Consider the following 16,262-nt stretch of genomic DNA (forward strand, 5'->3'; position numbering starts at 1 on the left):
GCGGCTCAATCGCACGTCGTATTCAGTTTTTTCTCTATGTCCGAAGCTTCCACAAGGTACCAACTTGGAACCAGTTTCCTCATCGGCGAGTCTCAGTGCCGTAACATTTCTCCTGCTGACCAGTGTTTATGTCGTCAAATCTTCAGAAAAAGAAAGTATTATCTCGTCAAGGTCTGACTCTGTATGCACGTAGTCGCTGCTGATAGGTCTATACGTTCCATATCAAACCAAGAAAGTTACGTTTTTTCCCCACCTACCAAATGTTGAAAGTAACGCTAACTTGGGTTAGTTCCAGATTGTGTTCACTGTTAGACATTGAGTTTGTTTAGGACATGGTCTTCTGGAGATGTGCATGGTCTGGTGTCAAGTTTGAGTCGGGTAAGAACATGGCTATGGAGGAGGGGTGTCTCTCCAACATGAAAAGCTCAGCAGCTGAGGAAGAAGTTCCTCTCCTATGGCGGTTGTTTGGTGTTGATCAATGCGGTTCTCACTAGCTTATCGATTTTGTTGTTATCCTTCCCTTGTTTGAGGTGCCAAAAGAACAAGAGCACTGTTGCGGATGAAGGTTTACTGCCCTTGACAGCTTCTGTGCTCAAATCACAACAAACGTGGCAACATGACGAAAGAACATACTCAGCGTTTGCAACAGCTCAGCAGGTTTATCATCCGTTCCAGTTCTTTGTTTCACTCGTACAAAGATCTAACAAGGGCATCAAATGACGAGTGTCATATGTAGAGTATAGCAGTGTGTGTACCAACTGGCAAATGATGCAAAACAGCCAAAGAACACATTAAATCAACAGCTTATATCTTGTGGTACGATGCATCCAAAGACATATGAAAGGGGCCCAGCTAATGGTATTGCTTGATTCAGAATGTTTCCCCGTCATACAAGATCAAGGGATTCTGACATGATATATTCAACAAGCCAAGGGGCTCCCCCTTGCCCTACCAGGATCTCAGAGTTTAGTGACAGTGATTTATTTTTGTGTCGAGCATCAGAAGTACCGTCACAAAAATTGTGACGCGCTAGTACTACCGACACCAAATTATTAATTTTCAGGGTGGGGCTTCACACTACCGACATATAATAAAATATTTTTTGGCGGCTGGAACCCGACAAGGAAACTCTGTATTTTCATGTCGGTCATAACTATTCACGAGTACATTTGTGACGATTATGATGTACCCGTCACAAAAATAACAATGTCACAAAAATTGTTTTTATCACTTTTGTGAAGCAAGTACCATAAGTCTTGCTCTAAACACTCTCAAAACATTTGACCATGCATAGGACTATATTTTGTAAATTCTACCTAAGTATGGTGATATTTTATATTTGTTGGCTATTATTTCGAAGTAACATGTATTTTAACCAAATTTATTTCAAATAATACCCAAATGTGCTCCGAAAAATATGAAATCAACCGGGGTGTTGCCATAATGTTTTGAAGCCATTTGAGAGAACTATGAATATACATTGCATTGTAATGGTGGCATCTCATAAGATGTGATATGATCTTTCGAATGAAAGTGTGAAGTTAGTAATGCAAATGAAGATTAATTTATCTTTTTTTATCCCAAAACGTTTGTAATTGTCCCGAATTAAGTGACGTGGATTTGTATAAGAATCTATATAAATCCACGTCAATTAATTCAGGACGAAGGGAGTAGTTGTTTAGAATATGGTCAATTTTTATACTTGATGAAGGGAGTACTATTTTTTAGAATTTAATTGAAATGGTTCCAAAAGTGTGATATGACCAGGTCTATTAGGATTATTTTCCAAATTTTAGGTGACCCGCCACACCTTGCCATACCGGTCAGTCTGCTCCTAATCGTTCTTGTAAGGAGGCAACTCATGCTCCGACAAAGTCTGCTAAGCATGATGCAGGGTCCTGTTGGTTTCACGAGTCACCTGATGTCATCAGGACCATTGTTTGTAATGAACACGATACATGTCCTAATAAATGGGAGGCATAATTGGTGGACAACCACCAAAATCAAAAGCAGCGGGCAAATTCTGCGCTGTCTAAAGTTTTTTTTTTCCTTCAAACGTTTGCTCAATTAGTTCCCGAGCGGCCTCCCGTTATGGAAAGTTCTCTCCATCCAGAAAAGGCATGGAGATTCGTTTCCCTTCTCGCACAGGTGATGCTAATCAACTTTTTTTGTCGGTACCGTCCCTGCAATGCCTGCATACAAACTGAACTAGTAATAGCATCACGTACATTTATTTCCGTTTTGAAAAATTTAAAAAGCCATAACTTCTGAACCGAAGGTCAAAATTGTGATCTGTTTTCACTGTTGGGTTACTGAGGGCGACCTCTTCAGAACTAGATCCCATGCGGGCATGTTTCGATAAATTTTTACGGGATAGCAACTTTTTCTTGAAAGTAAACAACTTAGGCTCATTTTTCGCAACTCACTCTGCTTTGCTAACGAGGCTCCTGTGTAGGTATTATGGTTCATGTGTTGGGAGCTTTCACTTTTCTGGTTGCAACTTTTCACGTGCTAGTAACTTTGGCTGTTATATCGATTAATTTTTGCATATTGTACTTTTGACTCAAACACTTGCAATTTTAGTTTCTATATCGACAACCTGAACTCTCAAATTAGCCACTTTGGCTTCTATATGAGTAACTTTTAACGTACTAGCAACTCTGGTTGCTATAGCAGCAACTATTCACATATTAGCAACTTTTGCTAATGTGTCGGGAATTTTGTCTTTCGTACCTCTCATTCTAGCAAATATTGGTCACATTCTAACAATTGTTGCTCTCATACTGTCAATTAACTCTCATATTAACAACTTTGTCTCTCATAAGAGCAATTATTGCTCCCATAGCAAACTTTGGCTCTCATATCAATGGCGGGTTTTGCTTCAATTCAAAACCGCAACTTTAACTCCAATACTAACAGTTATTGCTCACATACTAGCAAATTTTACTCTCACATTAGCAACTACTTCTCACATGTTAAACAACTTCACTCTCATACTGACAACTTTGACTCACATTCTGATAACTTTGACTCACATACTAGCAATTTCGGCTCTTATGCCGGCAAGTTTGACTTCCATACAACGAACTTTGGTTTCTATAATGGCAACTTTGTCTCTCATATTAGCAACTTTGTTTTCCACCCGGTAACAATTTTTGTTCAACTGTAGCAACTTTCACTCTGTCACAAACAATTTTGGTATGACATGGTGGCAATTTTGTCTTCTATGTTGGCAATATTTTCTTATGTGTCGACAACTGTGAGTTTTTCATACAAACAACTTTGTTCCTATACCGGCAAATTTAACTCCGATAACGGTGACTTTGGTTCATATATTTGCAACTTTGACTCATATACTTGCAACTTTGACTCTGGTGCTAGTAACTTTGGTTCACATACCGGCAACTTTGACTCACATACGCACAACTTTAACTCACATACTAGTAACTTTAGCTACCGATAATTGTGACTCTTATGCTAGCAACTTTGGTTCTCGTACTAGCAACTTTTGCTCTCACATTTATCCCCATTTCAGGCAAAGCCATATCTAGTAGTGCAAGAACTGTATAACACGGAACTTAACAACAAAGGTAGATAACTTAGGTCTCAAAAGTCGCTTTGTTTTAATAGAAGGTTGCTTTTTTTTAAAAGGTCGTTCAAACATACACATATGGGATCTAGTTTTGAAGAGCTCAACACGAAAAACCCAACCGTGAAAACGGATCAAAATTCTGATGCCCGAGTCAAAAGTTATGGCTTTTTGAATGCTTCAAATCAAAATTAAATGCAAGATAAGATGACATGCAGGGGCTCATATGTTTGCATGCAGCGATGCGACCGTGTTAAGCTAAACGACAGGAAAAAAAACTGCATGTTGCTTCCGCTTTGGCTGGCTAGACCACTCGACACAAGCATGCGCTCGTGAGAGAGTAAAAGTGCAGCTGCATTTGTTAGCCATTGGGTTTAAATTTTAGTCTTTTGAATTTTAATTTAATGAACTTCTAATTTTTTTTAGCTTTTAGTTTTTACTTTTGATTTTTACATTATAGATTTAAACTTTTCATTGTAGAAATAAAAAAAAGCGTGCCCACGCCGTCGACAACGGAGCTGTCGGCTGGCCTGCATCTTCCTCTCGATGTCATCGAGGGCGGCGAACTCCGCCCTGAAGCGACATGAGAGGAGGTGGTGAGGACGACAATGCATGGAGGGGAGCGGCGACGGTGGATCCAGGGAAGATCTGCGAGGGTGGCGGATCTGAGGAGGACAGGCAACGGGCACGGTGGATCCAGGGAGGAGGGGCGGCAGGGGCAACATATTAGGAGGGGGGTGGGGATGGGAGAGAAGTTGCAGGGGCATATGGAACAAGAACAAACTAAAGCTAGACGATAATGTTTATTTTTCGCTAGCACTATTGTGGATGAAGGTTAACTGCCTTGACAGCTGCTGTGCTCAATCACAACAAACGTGGCAACATGACAAGCGCTTCCGCTGAAGATTGTAGATAGATTGTACAAGCCAAAAGTTCATCAAGAAGATATAACAGACTCGGCGTTTTGTATCAGCTTAGCAGGTTTATCCTCACAAAGATTTAACAAGGACATCAAATGAAGAGTGTAGCAAAGTTTAGAGTCTAGCATCGTGTGTACCAACTGCCAGATGCAAGAACTCATTAAATCAATAGCTTATATCCTGTGGTATGATGCATCCAACTACTGCATATGAAAGAGCCCCAGGTAACAGTATTGCTTGATTCAGAATGTTTCCCCGTAATACAAGATGAGGGAACTCTGGCACTAACATATTCAACAAGCCAAAGGGCTCCCCCTTGGATCTATAAAAAACTTCCCAGAATACCATGAAATGGAAGATGGTGGTGCCTTCATGTATCTTCTATGAGAACTTTGTCTAGAGAAATACTATGCCCTCTGAAAAACAATAAGAACGGTATCAGTAGCATGTTCCTTTTTTTTAAGGGAAGCAGTTCTGTTGCTCTAAATTTATCTAAAAGTAGCTTCCACATGAGCTGATACGATATGCTGCCTGCTTTTATTTAAGGTTTATCAGGTTTCATCAAGACAAGGCTTTGACCAAGAATTACTTAGTTAATAGTATGTGGTTTATATGACATGAAATATGTATAACTGGATTAGTTTTTTAAAGTACCTACTGATAACTGTGGTTTCATGCCATATAAAGCCCATATTAATGGAGCAACTCTTGTTAAACCTTGTCTTAACAAAACCTAATGCACCTTATATATGAATAGGAGTAGTATCCAAGCCTTAACCAGAACTTGGTAGCACCAATTGTGCACCTTCACTGAAACTGCCAAACCGAATCATCAATCAGCTTCTACCAACATTTCGGCACATGACCACCACGAGAAAATCTATGTCACTTATCTGCCATCACCCTCATTATCCTAACGAAATGACATGGTACCACAATACTATACGCCTGTACGGTTATTTCGCAAATATCCTAGGTACTTCATTGTGTCGAGGGATTAAATATCGCTACCTTGTAACGGCACGGTTGTTGTTCGTGATTTGTTTAGATGTGGCGATATGCTTGGGGTACCGGTGGATCTAACGCTCAGATTTACTCAGGTTCAGACCCCAAGGATTGGGTAATAGCCCTCCTCCTGCCTGACTTGTATTTCATGGGGATCACAGAGTAGAATTGCGTTTACAATGGGGGATACCCGGTGAGTTAGAGGAAATCGACGGGCCAGGGTTTGTGTCTACAGTAGGCTTATGTGGTTCTCCAATCACTTCTCTCTTGCTTACCGACCCTTGGCCACCTTTATATATGCGCAGTATGGAGGTTGCACACTCGTCTCTGAGTAGGACTCAGTGATATGCCAGGCTAGTCTCCTAATTGTAAATGGGTGGAACCCATGTTGACTTGTTTCCATGTAATCCGCAAGGTTTCCTTCAGGACTCGGGGTGTATCCGCCTAGGTTGGTGGAACCCTGTATGGTCCTGCTTAGGGTAGATGTATTGTATTCCTCCGTCCAACAAAGGATGTCTCAACTTTGACTAAATTTGAATGCATCTATACACTAAGTCATGTCTAGATACATCCAAATTTTGACAAACTTGAGACATCTTTTGTTGGATGGAGGGAGTAGTATGACTATTCATAGAGACATAGTAAGTGGCAAATATTCAGTAGACGCTTCAAAAGAAAACAACAAAGGTTCACCGGTATTTCTTTTTTCCACCATCCTTTCTTGTTCATCAGCCAAACAAGTGGTCTGCAATGAGAGAATTGATCGAAAATTTCTAATGGTGCACATTTACATTGACAGTCATTGCCATTTTCAGTGTAATGAGATTATGAGCAAAGAACGCAAAGTCATGCAATTTTTTATATTATAATCCAATGAGGTAAAACTATGAGCAAACAATGCAATTCCATGTCAAAGATTTTGATATTTTCATATGTAACAAGTATAAGCAAAATAGTGCAAGTTCCACATGGACGGATGCTATTACCTCCGCAATAATGGTTTACTCTGCAGAATCAGAATCGTCATCATTATATTTAGGAGCTGAGTTTCTAGGCAGGAATTCCTCATTAGGGTAAGTGTCTGCAAATAACTGCAAGAAATAGCAACAGAACAAATTTATCAAATGGAGGACAGATGCTTATGTGCCATTATGCCATGTATTTAAACATCTGAATATATTATGCTTGGGGCAGCTAGTGATGCAATCAATAAATGACGAGTCAACTTCTAAAGCTATCTACCTCAAAGGCTGTATGTGGTTTTTATGACATGAAATTTATATTCATAGATCCGCCTTAAAAAATACTTACTGATAATTGTGGTTTCGTACCATATAAATCACATACTGAGAAAAGGAGGAAGTACTAAACATGGCAATAAAATATTCCATATCGAAAAGAACAGCTCTAACTTTTGAAACTCCCATGACTGGCAAGAATTCTGACACTTTCTCACGCAGGTACAGCACTGAGAGTAAAATGCAATACCTTCTTTGTTGATTCCAGTATATTTCTGAAGTCCAGATCTTCATCAGGCATGGGGCATGACAGCACAGTACCAGACGTTCCCTGATAGTGGAAGACAGGGCAAATGTTCTTACTAAAAGAACATAAATATGCGTGTCTAAATAGCCAATGATTTTACCAGTGTTAAAACTGTGAGCATAATCCATAAGGATAATCAAAGAAAGGCACCTGTGTGATCTCCTGAACATACACACACTTCCAAATTAGCGCTGGCTTTGTATCATCATTGTTTTCACTTTTTGTTTCTAAAGGGCCTTCTGAACCCTCTAAAGCCTGAGTATGGAAAAGAACCTCTATTGCTTTGTTTATGCATTGCTTTCCTGTAATGGCATCAGAACATGGAGTAGATAGATATGCTATATACCTGCAAATAAAATTAGCTTGTAAGGGAATATGTTTGCCCTACATTTATACAGTGATAATTCTAATTGTACTGATGCCTGGGTTAGAAATTTGATGCAGAAAGTACACTAAACACCGCATATATTAGTGATATGAAAATGACTTACATTCCCGGAGGACATACTGCTACGTTGCTGCTCAACTGGAGCACCCGGACAGCTGCAACCTGCTGCTCTTGTATTGCTAAAATAAAGGCAACAAATGGTGTAAGAAAAGAGAGAAACATATCCCCCATAGCTACTTCAAGAACTGTTCTTACATTTTGGTGGGAAAACAACAAGAACATTTGATGAATCCTGCTTCACAGATCTGCTGATCATGCATATTCCCCTAGCAACTTCTCTTTGTGCCTTTGAGTCTGAAGCATCAGATGGCAAGTCCAAGGAAGGAATTTTGTATGATGGATCAAGTATCAACTGCTGGCACAAAATATCCTGGCCAGATGCTAACCTGGTGCCTATATAACGCTTCTTTTCCTGATCAAGAGAATGTTGATTATTGGATGCTATTCATAAAGAAATGGTAATAGAAAAAAAAACTGGTAGTGCAGATCCACCGCTAAAGTGTACAATATCTCCCATGGGCAAATAAACAAAGAAAACAATCACTTATCTACTGATTCTGGTGATTGGTCTGATGTATTCAAACCTATAAAATGAGTCAATGTCATGCTTATAGGTGGACAAGTTTGGTAATTTCCAGATCAGAAATTTTGTGACTATTGGTATAGTTCTCTGAGCTATGATAGCACAGGATCACCTAATATATGATAGCAGCATAGCACTGCATCTTTCTCCCTTTTGAAGCAGCAGTGGTACTAGTAGGAGCATCAATATCAGATAGCGAGGGAGGGAGGAAGTAGATACGTGGCTTTTGTACTCTTAAAGTATGAACACTGACAGGTGGTTTTCCCTAGTTAATAGTTATGTAACATCTTTTCTGGACCAAGTGACTCTTATTAACGTATGCAAATCTGTTTGTTAACACACATTTGGACATGACAGTAGAAGTTAACAATTAAAAGGTGGATAAAATAAGGAAGAAACACGAAAGGATCTTATTGTATATTTGGCTATATCAGATAAACAAATAATGAAAAGAATATGGCTAGCATGGAGCTCAAATTTGTCTTACCTCATCCATAAGAAGAGCTGTGACTGGCATCCGCAATACCTGATTGACAGAAGAGAGAGATTACCAGAGCTAAGTATCAAAAGGTTCATAAAAGACACTGGTTTACAGGATAGTTGACCAAGTTATTTTCCTAAGAAATTAAGCAATGCAAGTCATTCAGTAGAGAGTTGCCAACCCTTTGCCTAGCACATAATATTATCAAATGTTATGCCCCAGTCAGATTGCGAGGGAGGCTATGCAAATCATGTGACAAAAAGATATTAGTATACTATAGCTGCAAGATTATCACCAACAATAAGCCATAGCTGCATGCAAAAATCATAGCTGTATATACTTTGAGAATGTCATCTTACATATAGGGCACCCTTAACAGCAGCAAAGCGGCAGAAAGCTTGAGGCAGCTCGCCATGCCCATACATTGGGTAAATGAAAGCACCTTCTGCATTAGCAAACCTGTTACGGTAAAAAAAAAATAGGAATAGTAAATAATTTGGCCCGTAGCACGGCACTTGTTTAAAACCACATATATCCCTAAAGCTAAACACAAGTTAATGGATTCTTCAGTAAGGTGTACGCAAGTTATGTCTTTCCAGAGAGGAGCCAGGAAAAGGTTCAAGGAATAAAAAATGACCTTCCAATGGACGAGGAGTAGAGAGCTATGGTCTTGATCCCATCTCTTGTTGTTAGCAATTTTTCACAAGGTTCCGCGACATCTTGATCATGATCTGCCATGGCAATTGCATACAATACAACCCTATAAACAAGACACAGAAGCCCCTGTAAGTCACATTACTAAAAATAGATTACAGTAGACAACTTCAGAATGCTCTTACGCCCTTATCTTGGGTGGAAGCCGCTGTTTCTCAAGGAATTCGGTGAAGGGGAGGACTAGTTCCTCCTCGGATATCATACCAGAAGCTTCGCCCTCCCGCTCATTATCGCCAGAAGAAGAAGCGGCAATGTGCGACTGTACAAGCTTGAAGAACCTGAACAGGAGGTTCTTCTCCGTAAGCTGAAGCGTGGCGTCCTTGAAGATGGCCTTCCTTGAGTCCGGTACCGGGTAGAGAGCACCATCCCAGTAGAGGAGGGTGCCCCCCTCCACGCTCTTGAACTCCACATGGTGACTTCCCCCTGACCTCAGAAGAAGGTCCACAGCCTCGTCGGCGCAGTAGAGCACCCTGGGACCCACCAGATCGACCGTGAAGCGCCTGGACGACTCGGGAACCGTCCCCGAGGTTTCAACCTCCGAGTACAAACTGCGGCGCTCGAGATCGACGGCGGTGTGAGAAGCGGCGGCGGCGGAGGAGGAGGAGGTTGCGGTTGAGGAGGACGGGCAGGGGGTGGAGGAGTCGGAGGAGAGAAAGGAATGAAGGGAAGGGAGCGGGATGGAGGAGAAGAGGGAGCCGTAGAAGGGGTTGGGATCGACGTGGAGGACCGTCTTCCCGGCCGCCGCGCAGGCGGCGGCGAGGATGGACTCCGGGAGGCCGGTGCCACAGACGACCACGTCGAAGGAGGTGGGATCGATGGTGGGGTAGTCGTCCAGGGAGCCGCCGGCGGAGGCGTCCGCCATGGTCACCGGGAAATCTCGGTATCAGATGGAGATCAGCAGGAGCAGCAGCGAGGCGTCGAAGAAGCGAGCAACGGAGCAAGCGCTTCCAGCCAGTTCTTTCTTTCTTTTGGACGGCTTCTGAGTTCTGATCTGATGTTTACTTGCGTCTCAGAACTGGAGAAAACTTTATGTACGTATCATTTTCGCAATATAATCACAGTAGAAACTATTTCAAGGCACAGGGGTTCTAGCGGACACACAACCGGATTCATCATGCAAGAGTTTATACAATTTGGCAACAACTTCTGAGCAGAAGACCTAGCTAATTCCTCAATACATCGCGGCAAAAGTTTATAAAATCCTCAATAGAACCTGTAACTAAATCCTCTCAGAACTGGATTCGCTCATGCAAAAGTTTATCACAATTTGCCAGAGTTCTTACAAAAATCTCCCAATACATATTTAGGGAAAAAGGAAATTCCTACAACTTCTACACGCCGGTACTAAAATCGGTGCCATTGCTCCTACAGGCCGAATCAGGCAAATCTCACAACGCAGAGGGGAAACCAACCTCTGATAAGCTACAAGTGTTAAATCAGCCAAGTTCCTAGTGCAATACTTAACCTGAAGAACGATTTGCAGAAACTGGTGATTAATTTTACCTGCAAACGAGACTTCTAATTTGCATGAAGTTGTTAAACACGCCATATAAATTAGGCTGCATCATATTTACAAACTACATTCACCTCTCCTGAGCCTCTGGAGTCTGGACTAACTCTTCAGTGAAAAAACCTTTGCCGACACCGTGCTGATCCCATTTCCTCATACTCTGATTTTGTAACACACATTGATTCAAAACCAGGGCTCGACGCTAGGATGGATCCTCCTCTCCAGACACCAAGAATCGGGCTAGACAAAGTAGCAAAACATTAATAGTGTTCGGTGCACATGAGAGAGAGAGAGAGAGAGAGAGAGAGTTACATACTTCTCCTGAGGAATTATCTTCACATGATAGTCCTCGGGCACAAGAGGCCGAAGTTCTATTTTCCTGTGAATACAAATATCATGATCTGAGCAGACTCAGTCCAAAGTGAAATAACACCGTCTCTTGTGCCAAAGAAACAAAAACAACTTACAGTCTTTCAGTGAATCTAGGGAATAGCGTGCTTCCACCTGTCAAGATTATGCTGGAAACAACCCAGCACATGTGAACAAGAGTAACAGAATCAAAGATCTAGGCTCAGGCATGTTACAAATAAATGATACCTCTCAAAAAGCACAGGTTGAATAAATGGATGGCAAGCTTGTACAGAACGGACTATACACTCCGCAAGGCCAGCTTGATTCATACCTACAAATGAAATATTGGTATTCTTATTTCTTACTCTTGCAAAAGAGAATATGGTAAATTGTCATTCACCAAGAAGAGAAATTAATAAAGCTATTATGAAGTAAGTCAATGGAACTGTTGCTGCTAACTTAGTGCCAATGAATGTTGTCCACGTGGTCACTCAGCTTAGACATGTTAGGTTCAGCCTTTTCTTATGGCTATAGGCCAAATCTACCCACCTGATCCAACATAAATTGGAGTTTAATTTGAGTGGAGAAAATGGAAACTGGAGAAAATATAACTATCATGATTGCTAATGATTTTATGAAAAGTTTGAAAAGAAGAGAAAAGGATAAGATAGACTGATGGAAATTTAATCTCCATAAGTGTTTTGTTGCCCATCAAAATTTTAGAGAACAAACAAGAGAAATTGCAACACATAGGTTTTGATCTTAGCACCCATGTTCAAATTTTCTATCCTCCAGTTCCTTTTCATTTACGTTTGCTCCATTTTGAGCCACCAAATAAAGCATAAGTATGCATAAAAATTCAAAGCCTGCTGTTGTAACTTACAAGATCCAAAGGCAAAATGTATCCAGTTTAATGTAATGGAAGTGGTCAATATTTAATGAAATTCAATCCGACATTCCACCTTGTGAATGATTGCCAACCATTTTGACAGCTACTTTAGAATGAAGAAAAGTATAGTCAGAAAATTCATATATTCCTAACCATCATCAGAAAGATTATATATGATATATCTGGTTGACAAATCATTTTTGTTAAGGATGGGAATTAATTATGTTCTTATCTTTTCTGATAGCCAAGACAGGCTAGCACGACAGGTTGACAGTAGTTGCATGTTCTCAGAAACATCAGATTATCAGGTATTCAGGAGAGATGAAAAAAGAAAGAGAATACAAAACATTTAGAAGCGACACTAACCCAGATCAATTGGATGGAAAAGCATCTCCGGGACAAGGAACCTCTCATTGGTCAAGGCAAATTCCTGCGGAGTGAAAATTCCTTAGATGGTACCAAGTAACATTTGACATATAATAAAAACTCAGAATGTTACATTTTGACTTAATTCAGGCTTTTTTCGATCTTCAGACTTGTCTATGTTACTGTCACCAAATTTTATATCTGATTCTCCGTCGACAGGCAATGAACAGTATCGACGTGCTTCATCCAAGTCTTTGACAAATCCTTTCTTGTATGTTATCCCATCTGGGAGAATGTAAGAACATCTAAATGGGTTGTCCTTAAATGATAGCCTGCAATAATTGCATAACATGATGTTCGGCAATTTGAGTACCTATAGACAATGACATAGACTAGCAGACAAAATAGTGTGATAAAAAATATATTGAATGCCAAACATAGACCAGCTACTTAAACCAATGAACCAACTAGTGAATCAGTGATGTCACATAATAACTAATTAAGAATACCTCTATGCCTCTATCCACTTGTTAATTTGAAGGTTTCAAACTCTTCATAAAATCTGATTTTTCCTAAAATCACAGACCCCAGCATTCATCAATTACACATAGCTCAATAGAAAAATCACATCCCACTATTCAGACCACAAAGGATCAGTTTATCCTTGGCATATCTTCTCAACTGAACATAACTAATTATCTGACTATTCAACTATGCACTAGTCAAGTTCAAACTCCAAGTATATGGTGATCTTGCATTTGCATTGCCTTCGATCTTTTGCCAGAAGGAAATATGACTGCTCTCTGGCAACTGAAATTTTTGTTCAGGTCCAGGACAGCAGTTATAACTACAGGTTTCCCAAAATAGTTTAGGCTTGTGTCTCTATAATGTACAGTCGGATAAAAATGTTAGCCATCTTTGTTTGAAGCTTTCATAACCACCACCATTATACGAAAACCAGACTAACCAATTATCGAGGCATTTGAAGCTAATGAACAATTGTTGTTTCAAATCTTCAAAATAAGTCAGTTATTTTGGGACGGAGGAAGTAGGACACAGTGGTTACCCTTCAGCAAGAAAAAAATACGCAACATAATTTCTTTCAAGGATACAGCATTTAGTTCCATAATTATTAGGCTATGAGCACATCTGGTTAGATCGCTTGCTCAAACAACTCATCAACAGTTAAAATTATAAAGGGCACACATTCCTAGCTGGTCTATCCATATGAAAAGGTCACCATTTTAACTTTAAAGTAAACCTGAAATATGGTCACAGTCCAACCTTAAACAAACTAAAGGAAAATATATCCATATCCTTTGCAATAAGGAGAGCAGCAGACCTGGCAAGGTGAAGATCACGAGGAACGTCAAGGGATACGAAGCATAACTTTTCCTTAGCATCATCAATGAGGAGGGTCTCATCCATTACATTAAGGGAACGGTATGAAACAAGCTCCTTGAGATAGTTTGTGAGGGCCTTGCCACCAAGGTCCATGCGCCGCACAGCATAATTGAGCGTAAAGTTCTGAAGGACAGGAGATGCATGGGTGAAGGAGAAGCCACAGTCAACAACAAGACTGCATTGGGCATGAAAAAGCGAAGGCTGCCGGCTGGCCTCATAAAGGTGGACAAGGGAAGGAGCGTCTGCAACACAAAGAGATTTGAAGCCAAACTCCTCAAACACAAGTTCATCAGTTGCATGCTGTAGTCCTGGAGGGTTGAACTGTGGCTCCACCAGTAACAAGGATGAGTTTGTAGGATCCACCTGGAGTAGGTTGCGCAGAACCCGTTCCCACACCTCCCGTTGCACCTCTGTATTTATAAGATAGCCACGGTCAATAGGACGCCTCAATGTCATACCAGTCACATCAATGTCCTGTGCCTGCAGCTGGTCAGCCGCTAGCCATTTCTTCGAATTTGCATTGGAACCAGGGGACTTTGCTATACAGTTGGGGACTACAGCAATTGGATCCTTGTCCCCACCAAAACCAGCCTTCAGAAGACCACCCCCATTGTCTATTACCACCACACCTGATCGACCTGCCATTTAAGATCCCTTAACTTCTCTCGTATTCAAGCCTGTCCCTATAAGCTGAGACCCAAGCCGGTAAACTTGAATCTACAAGGGGTTCCTACAAAAGAACAAAAAAAAGAATCAAAGTTGTAAATTGTAATTGCTCAAAATTGCCGATAAGTCTTCCTAAGTAAATGGCATGTGTTGGCAGCAGACATAATAATTTAGCTAGACATGGCTTGAGCGCAACAGGAGAAGAAGCTCTAGCATAGTTTCTTCCAAACAACTTCATATAGCAATATAGCAAATCATGGAGCCGGTCAGAAGTTGTTTACCAAAACATGGCAACTAGAAAAGTTAATCATGAAGTTCAACTCATGTAAGCATGGAAGTAGGTAGATCAACATCTATATATTTTCAATTTGACACCAGTTACATACACATAACAACACTTCAATTGGCCACAAGACAGCACTTAATTTTTTTTGGCAAGTCTGCTATTTTTACCTTCAATCGCTCACAACAGCTAGCAATACTTCAATCAGACAGAGGAGCTCACGGCACAACCTGGAAAAATAATGCAACGGAATGGTAAGGTCCGGTCCAAGAAATTGGGGATTATTAGTAAAGGGGAAATTAGGGTTCTTGGTGCTGCTACATTGGAGGGGGCTGGAAGAGGAAGGTGGCGAGGGGAACCCGGCCGTGGTGCTCAGGCGGAGGCTGGGCCCTGAGCGGGGGATGGCAAATTGGAGAGAAGGGTTGGGGCGAGAGGAGGGACGGGCAGAGGCGCACGGACGGAGGTCGGAGTGGGAGTAAATAAGGAGGAGGGAGCGAGGGGTATTCGGTCGAGGGGCTCAGGCGGCGGCGGGGCTCTGCACGGGGATGGGGCCGCATCGAGGAGTGGTCACGGGCGGGGACGAGCCGGCGAGGCGCACGGACGTCGGCCGGAAAGGGAGGAGATAAGGAGGACGATGGCCGGGAGCCACTCACCTGCGCGCCGCCGTCGACCCCCGCTTCGCGCCGCCTCCTCGTCTCTTCCCGCTTCTGCTCGCTCGTTTTTTCTTTTTCCGGTGTGCGTAGAGTGACGAGGCGGCGGGTAGCGCGGGAGGTAGCGGGGCTCCGAATTGGCTGATGAGGGGGCGCGCAGGGGTATTCACCTCCTCAATTTTCAGAACCCGAAAACCATAGCACAAATGAAGCCTCGATAATACCAATTCCAAGTTTTTATGCCGAGAAAATTACTTAAAACCATCGCGTTTGAAACAACCTTCCAAAAAAACTATCTTTAAAAATAAAATTTAATTACCACCGGTTTTCGGGACAACGACCACCACGGCCACTAATCTCTTGGTTGAGCGCAGATTGATGCAAAATCTGACAATAGGGACCACCTTTTGAGGTCAACGTGGCGCCACACTGGACATGGTCAAAGTCCAACCACGATGGCTGGCTCGGGCGCTTGCCGCTGCCGCGTGCTGGCCACACCGCCGCCGCATCGGCAACAATAGCAGAGCAACCGCCCATCTCATAGACGTGGGCAAGAATGGACTTCCCCGCTGCCCGCACCGGCGAGCTCCCCTGATTGGAATCCCGCAGTCTGCTCCAACGCATCCACGACCAGATGAAACACGCCCATGGCCAATGAAGGAAGATGCGCACATGCTACTTAGTTCCAATTCCAAACATCCTGAGGTAGTCCACCTGGAGCTCGCCGGCATCGGACACAACAACACACAGAGCACGGCCTCGTTCGCGCGCTCGCGGAACTGCGGCGTAGCAGGACCTCCTTCGCGGGCTCGCGGAGCACGACCCAGTTCCACGTGCGCACACCCCATGGCCCTTGCG

General features: G+C 42.1%; 2 protein-coding genes across 5 annotated transcripts; both read right to left on the reverse strand.

Annotated features, from left to right (window-relative positions):
* Window positions 1-4,522: 4,522 nt before the first annotated feature.
* LOC100841427 (rab escort protein 1) lies at window positions 4,523-10,287 on the reverse strand. Of its 2 annotated transcripts, none has more exons than XM_010232458.3 (10): window positions 9,411-10,287; window positions 9,209-9,331; window positions 8,931-9,030; window positions 8,578-8,616; window positions 7,703-7,919; window positions 7,551-7,626; window positions 7,210-7,405; window positions 7,003-7,083; window positions 6,501-6,605; window positions 4,523-4,925 (listed from the first exon to the last, which is right to left on the reverse strand). In XM_010232458.3, exons 1-9 carry the CDS (start codon window positions 10,145-10,147, stop codon window positions 6,516-6,518), a joined length of 1,659 nt encoding a protein of 552 aa, XP_010230760.1. In that variant the 5' UTR covers window positions 10,148-10,287; the 3' UTR covers window positions 4,523-4,925; window positions 6,501-6,515. The 2 variants fall into 2 exon arrangements, with proteins under 2 accessions (XP_010230760.1, XP_014754488.1); XM_014899002.2 differs by lacking the exon at window positions 4,523-4,925 and adding an exon at window positions 6,112-6,259.
* Window positions 10,288-10,494: 207 nt separating this feature from the next.
* LOC100843255 (actin-related protein 6) lies at window positions 10,495-15,562 on the reverse strand. 3 transcript variants are annotated; one of them, XM_010232460.3, is made up of 10 exons: window positions 15,408-15,562; window positions 14,925-14,984; window positions 13,744-14,535; window positions 12,535-12,733; window positions 12,402-12,465; window positions 11,393-11,477; window positions 11,263-11,313; window positions 11,112-11,174; window positions 10,873-11,035; window positions 10,495-10,750 (listed from the first exon to the last, which is right to left on the reverse strand). In XM_010232460.3, exons 3-9 carry the CDS (start codon window positions 14,448-14,450, stop codon window positions 10,906-10,908), a joined length of 1,299 nt encoding a protein of 432 aa, XP_010230762.1. In that variant the 5' UTR covers window positions 14,451-14,535; window positions 14,925-14,984; window positions 15,408-15,562; the 3' UTR covers window positions 10,495-10,750; window positions 10,873-10,905. The 3 variants fall into 3 exon arrangements, with proteins under 3 accessions (XP_010230762.1, XP_010230761.1, XP_024315037.1); XM_010232459.3 differs by having other exon boundaries at window positions 10,495-10,788; XM_024459269.1 differs by having other exon boundaries at window positions 10,495-11,035.
* Between the last annotated feature and the right edge of the window lie 700 nt (window positions 15,563-16,262).

This window comes from Brachypodium distachyon, chromosome 2 (genome assembly GCF_000005505.3).
Source record: "Brachypodium distachyon strain Bd21 chromosome 2, Brachypodium_distachyon_v3.0, whole genome shotgun sequence".
NCBI classification, from domain to species: Eukaryota; Viridiplantae; Streptophyta; class Magnoliopsida; order Poales; family Poaceae; genus Brachypodium; species Brachypodium distachyon.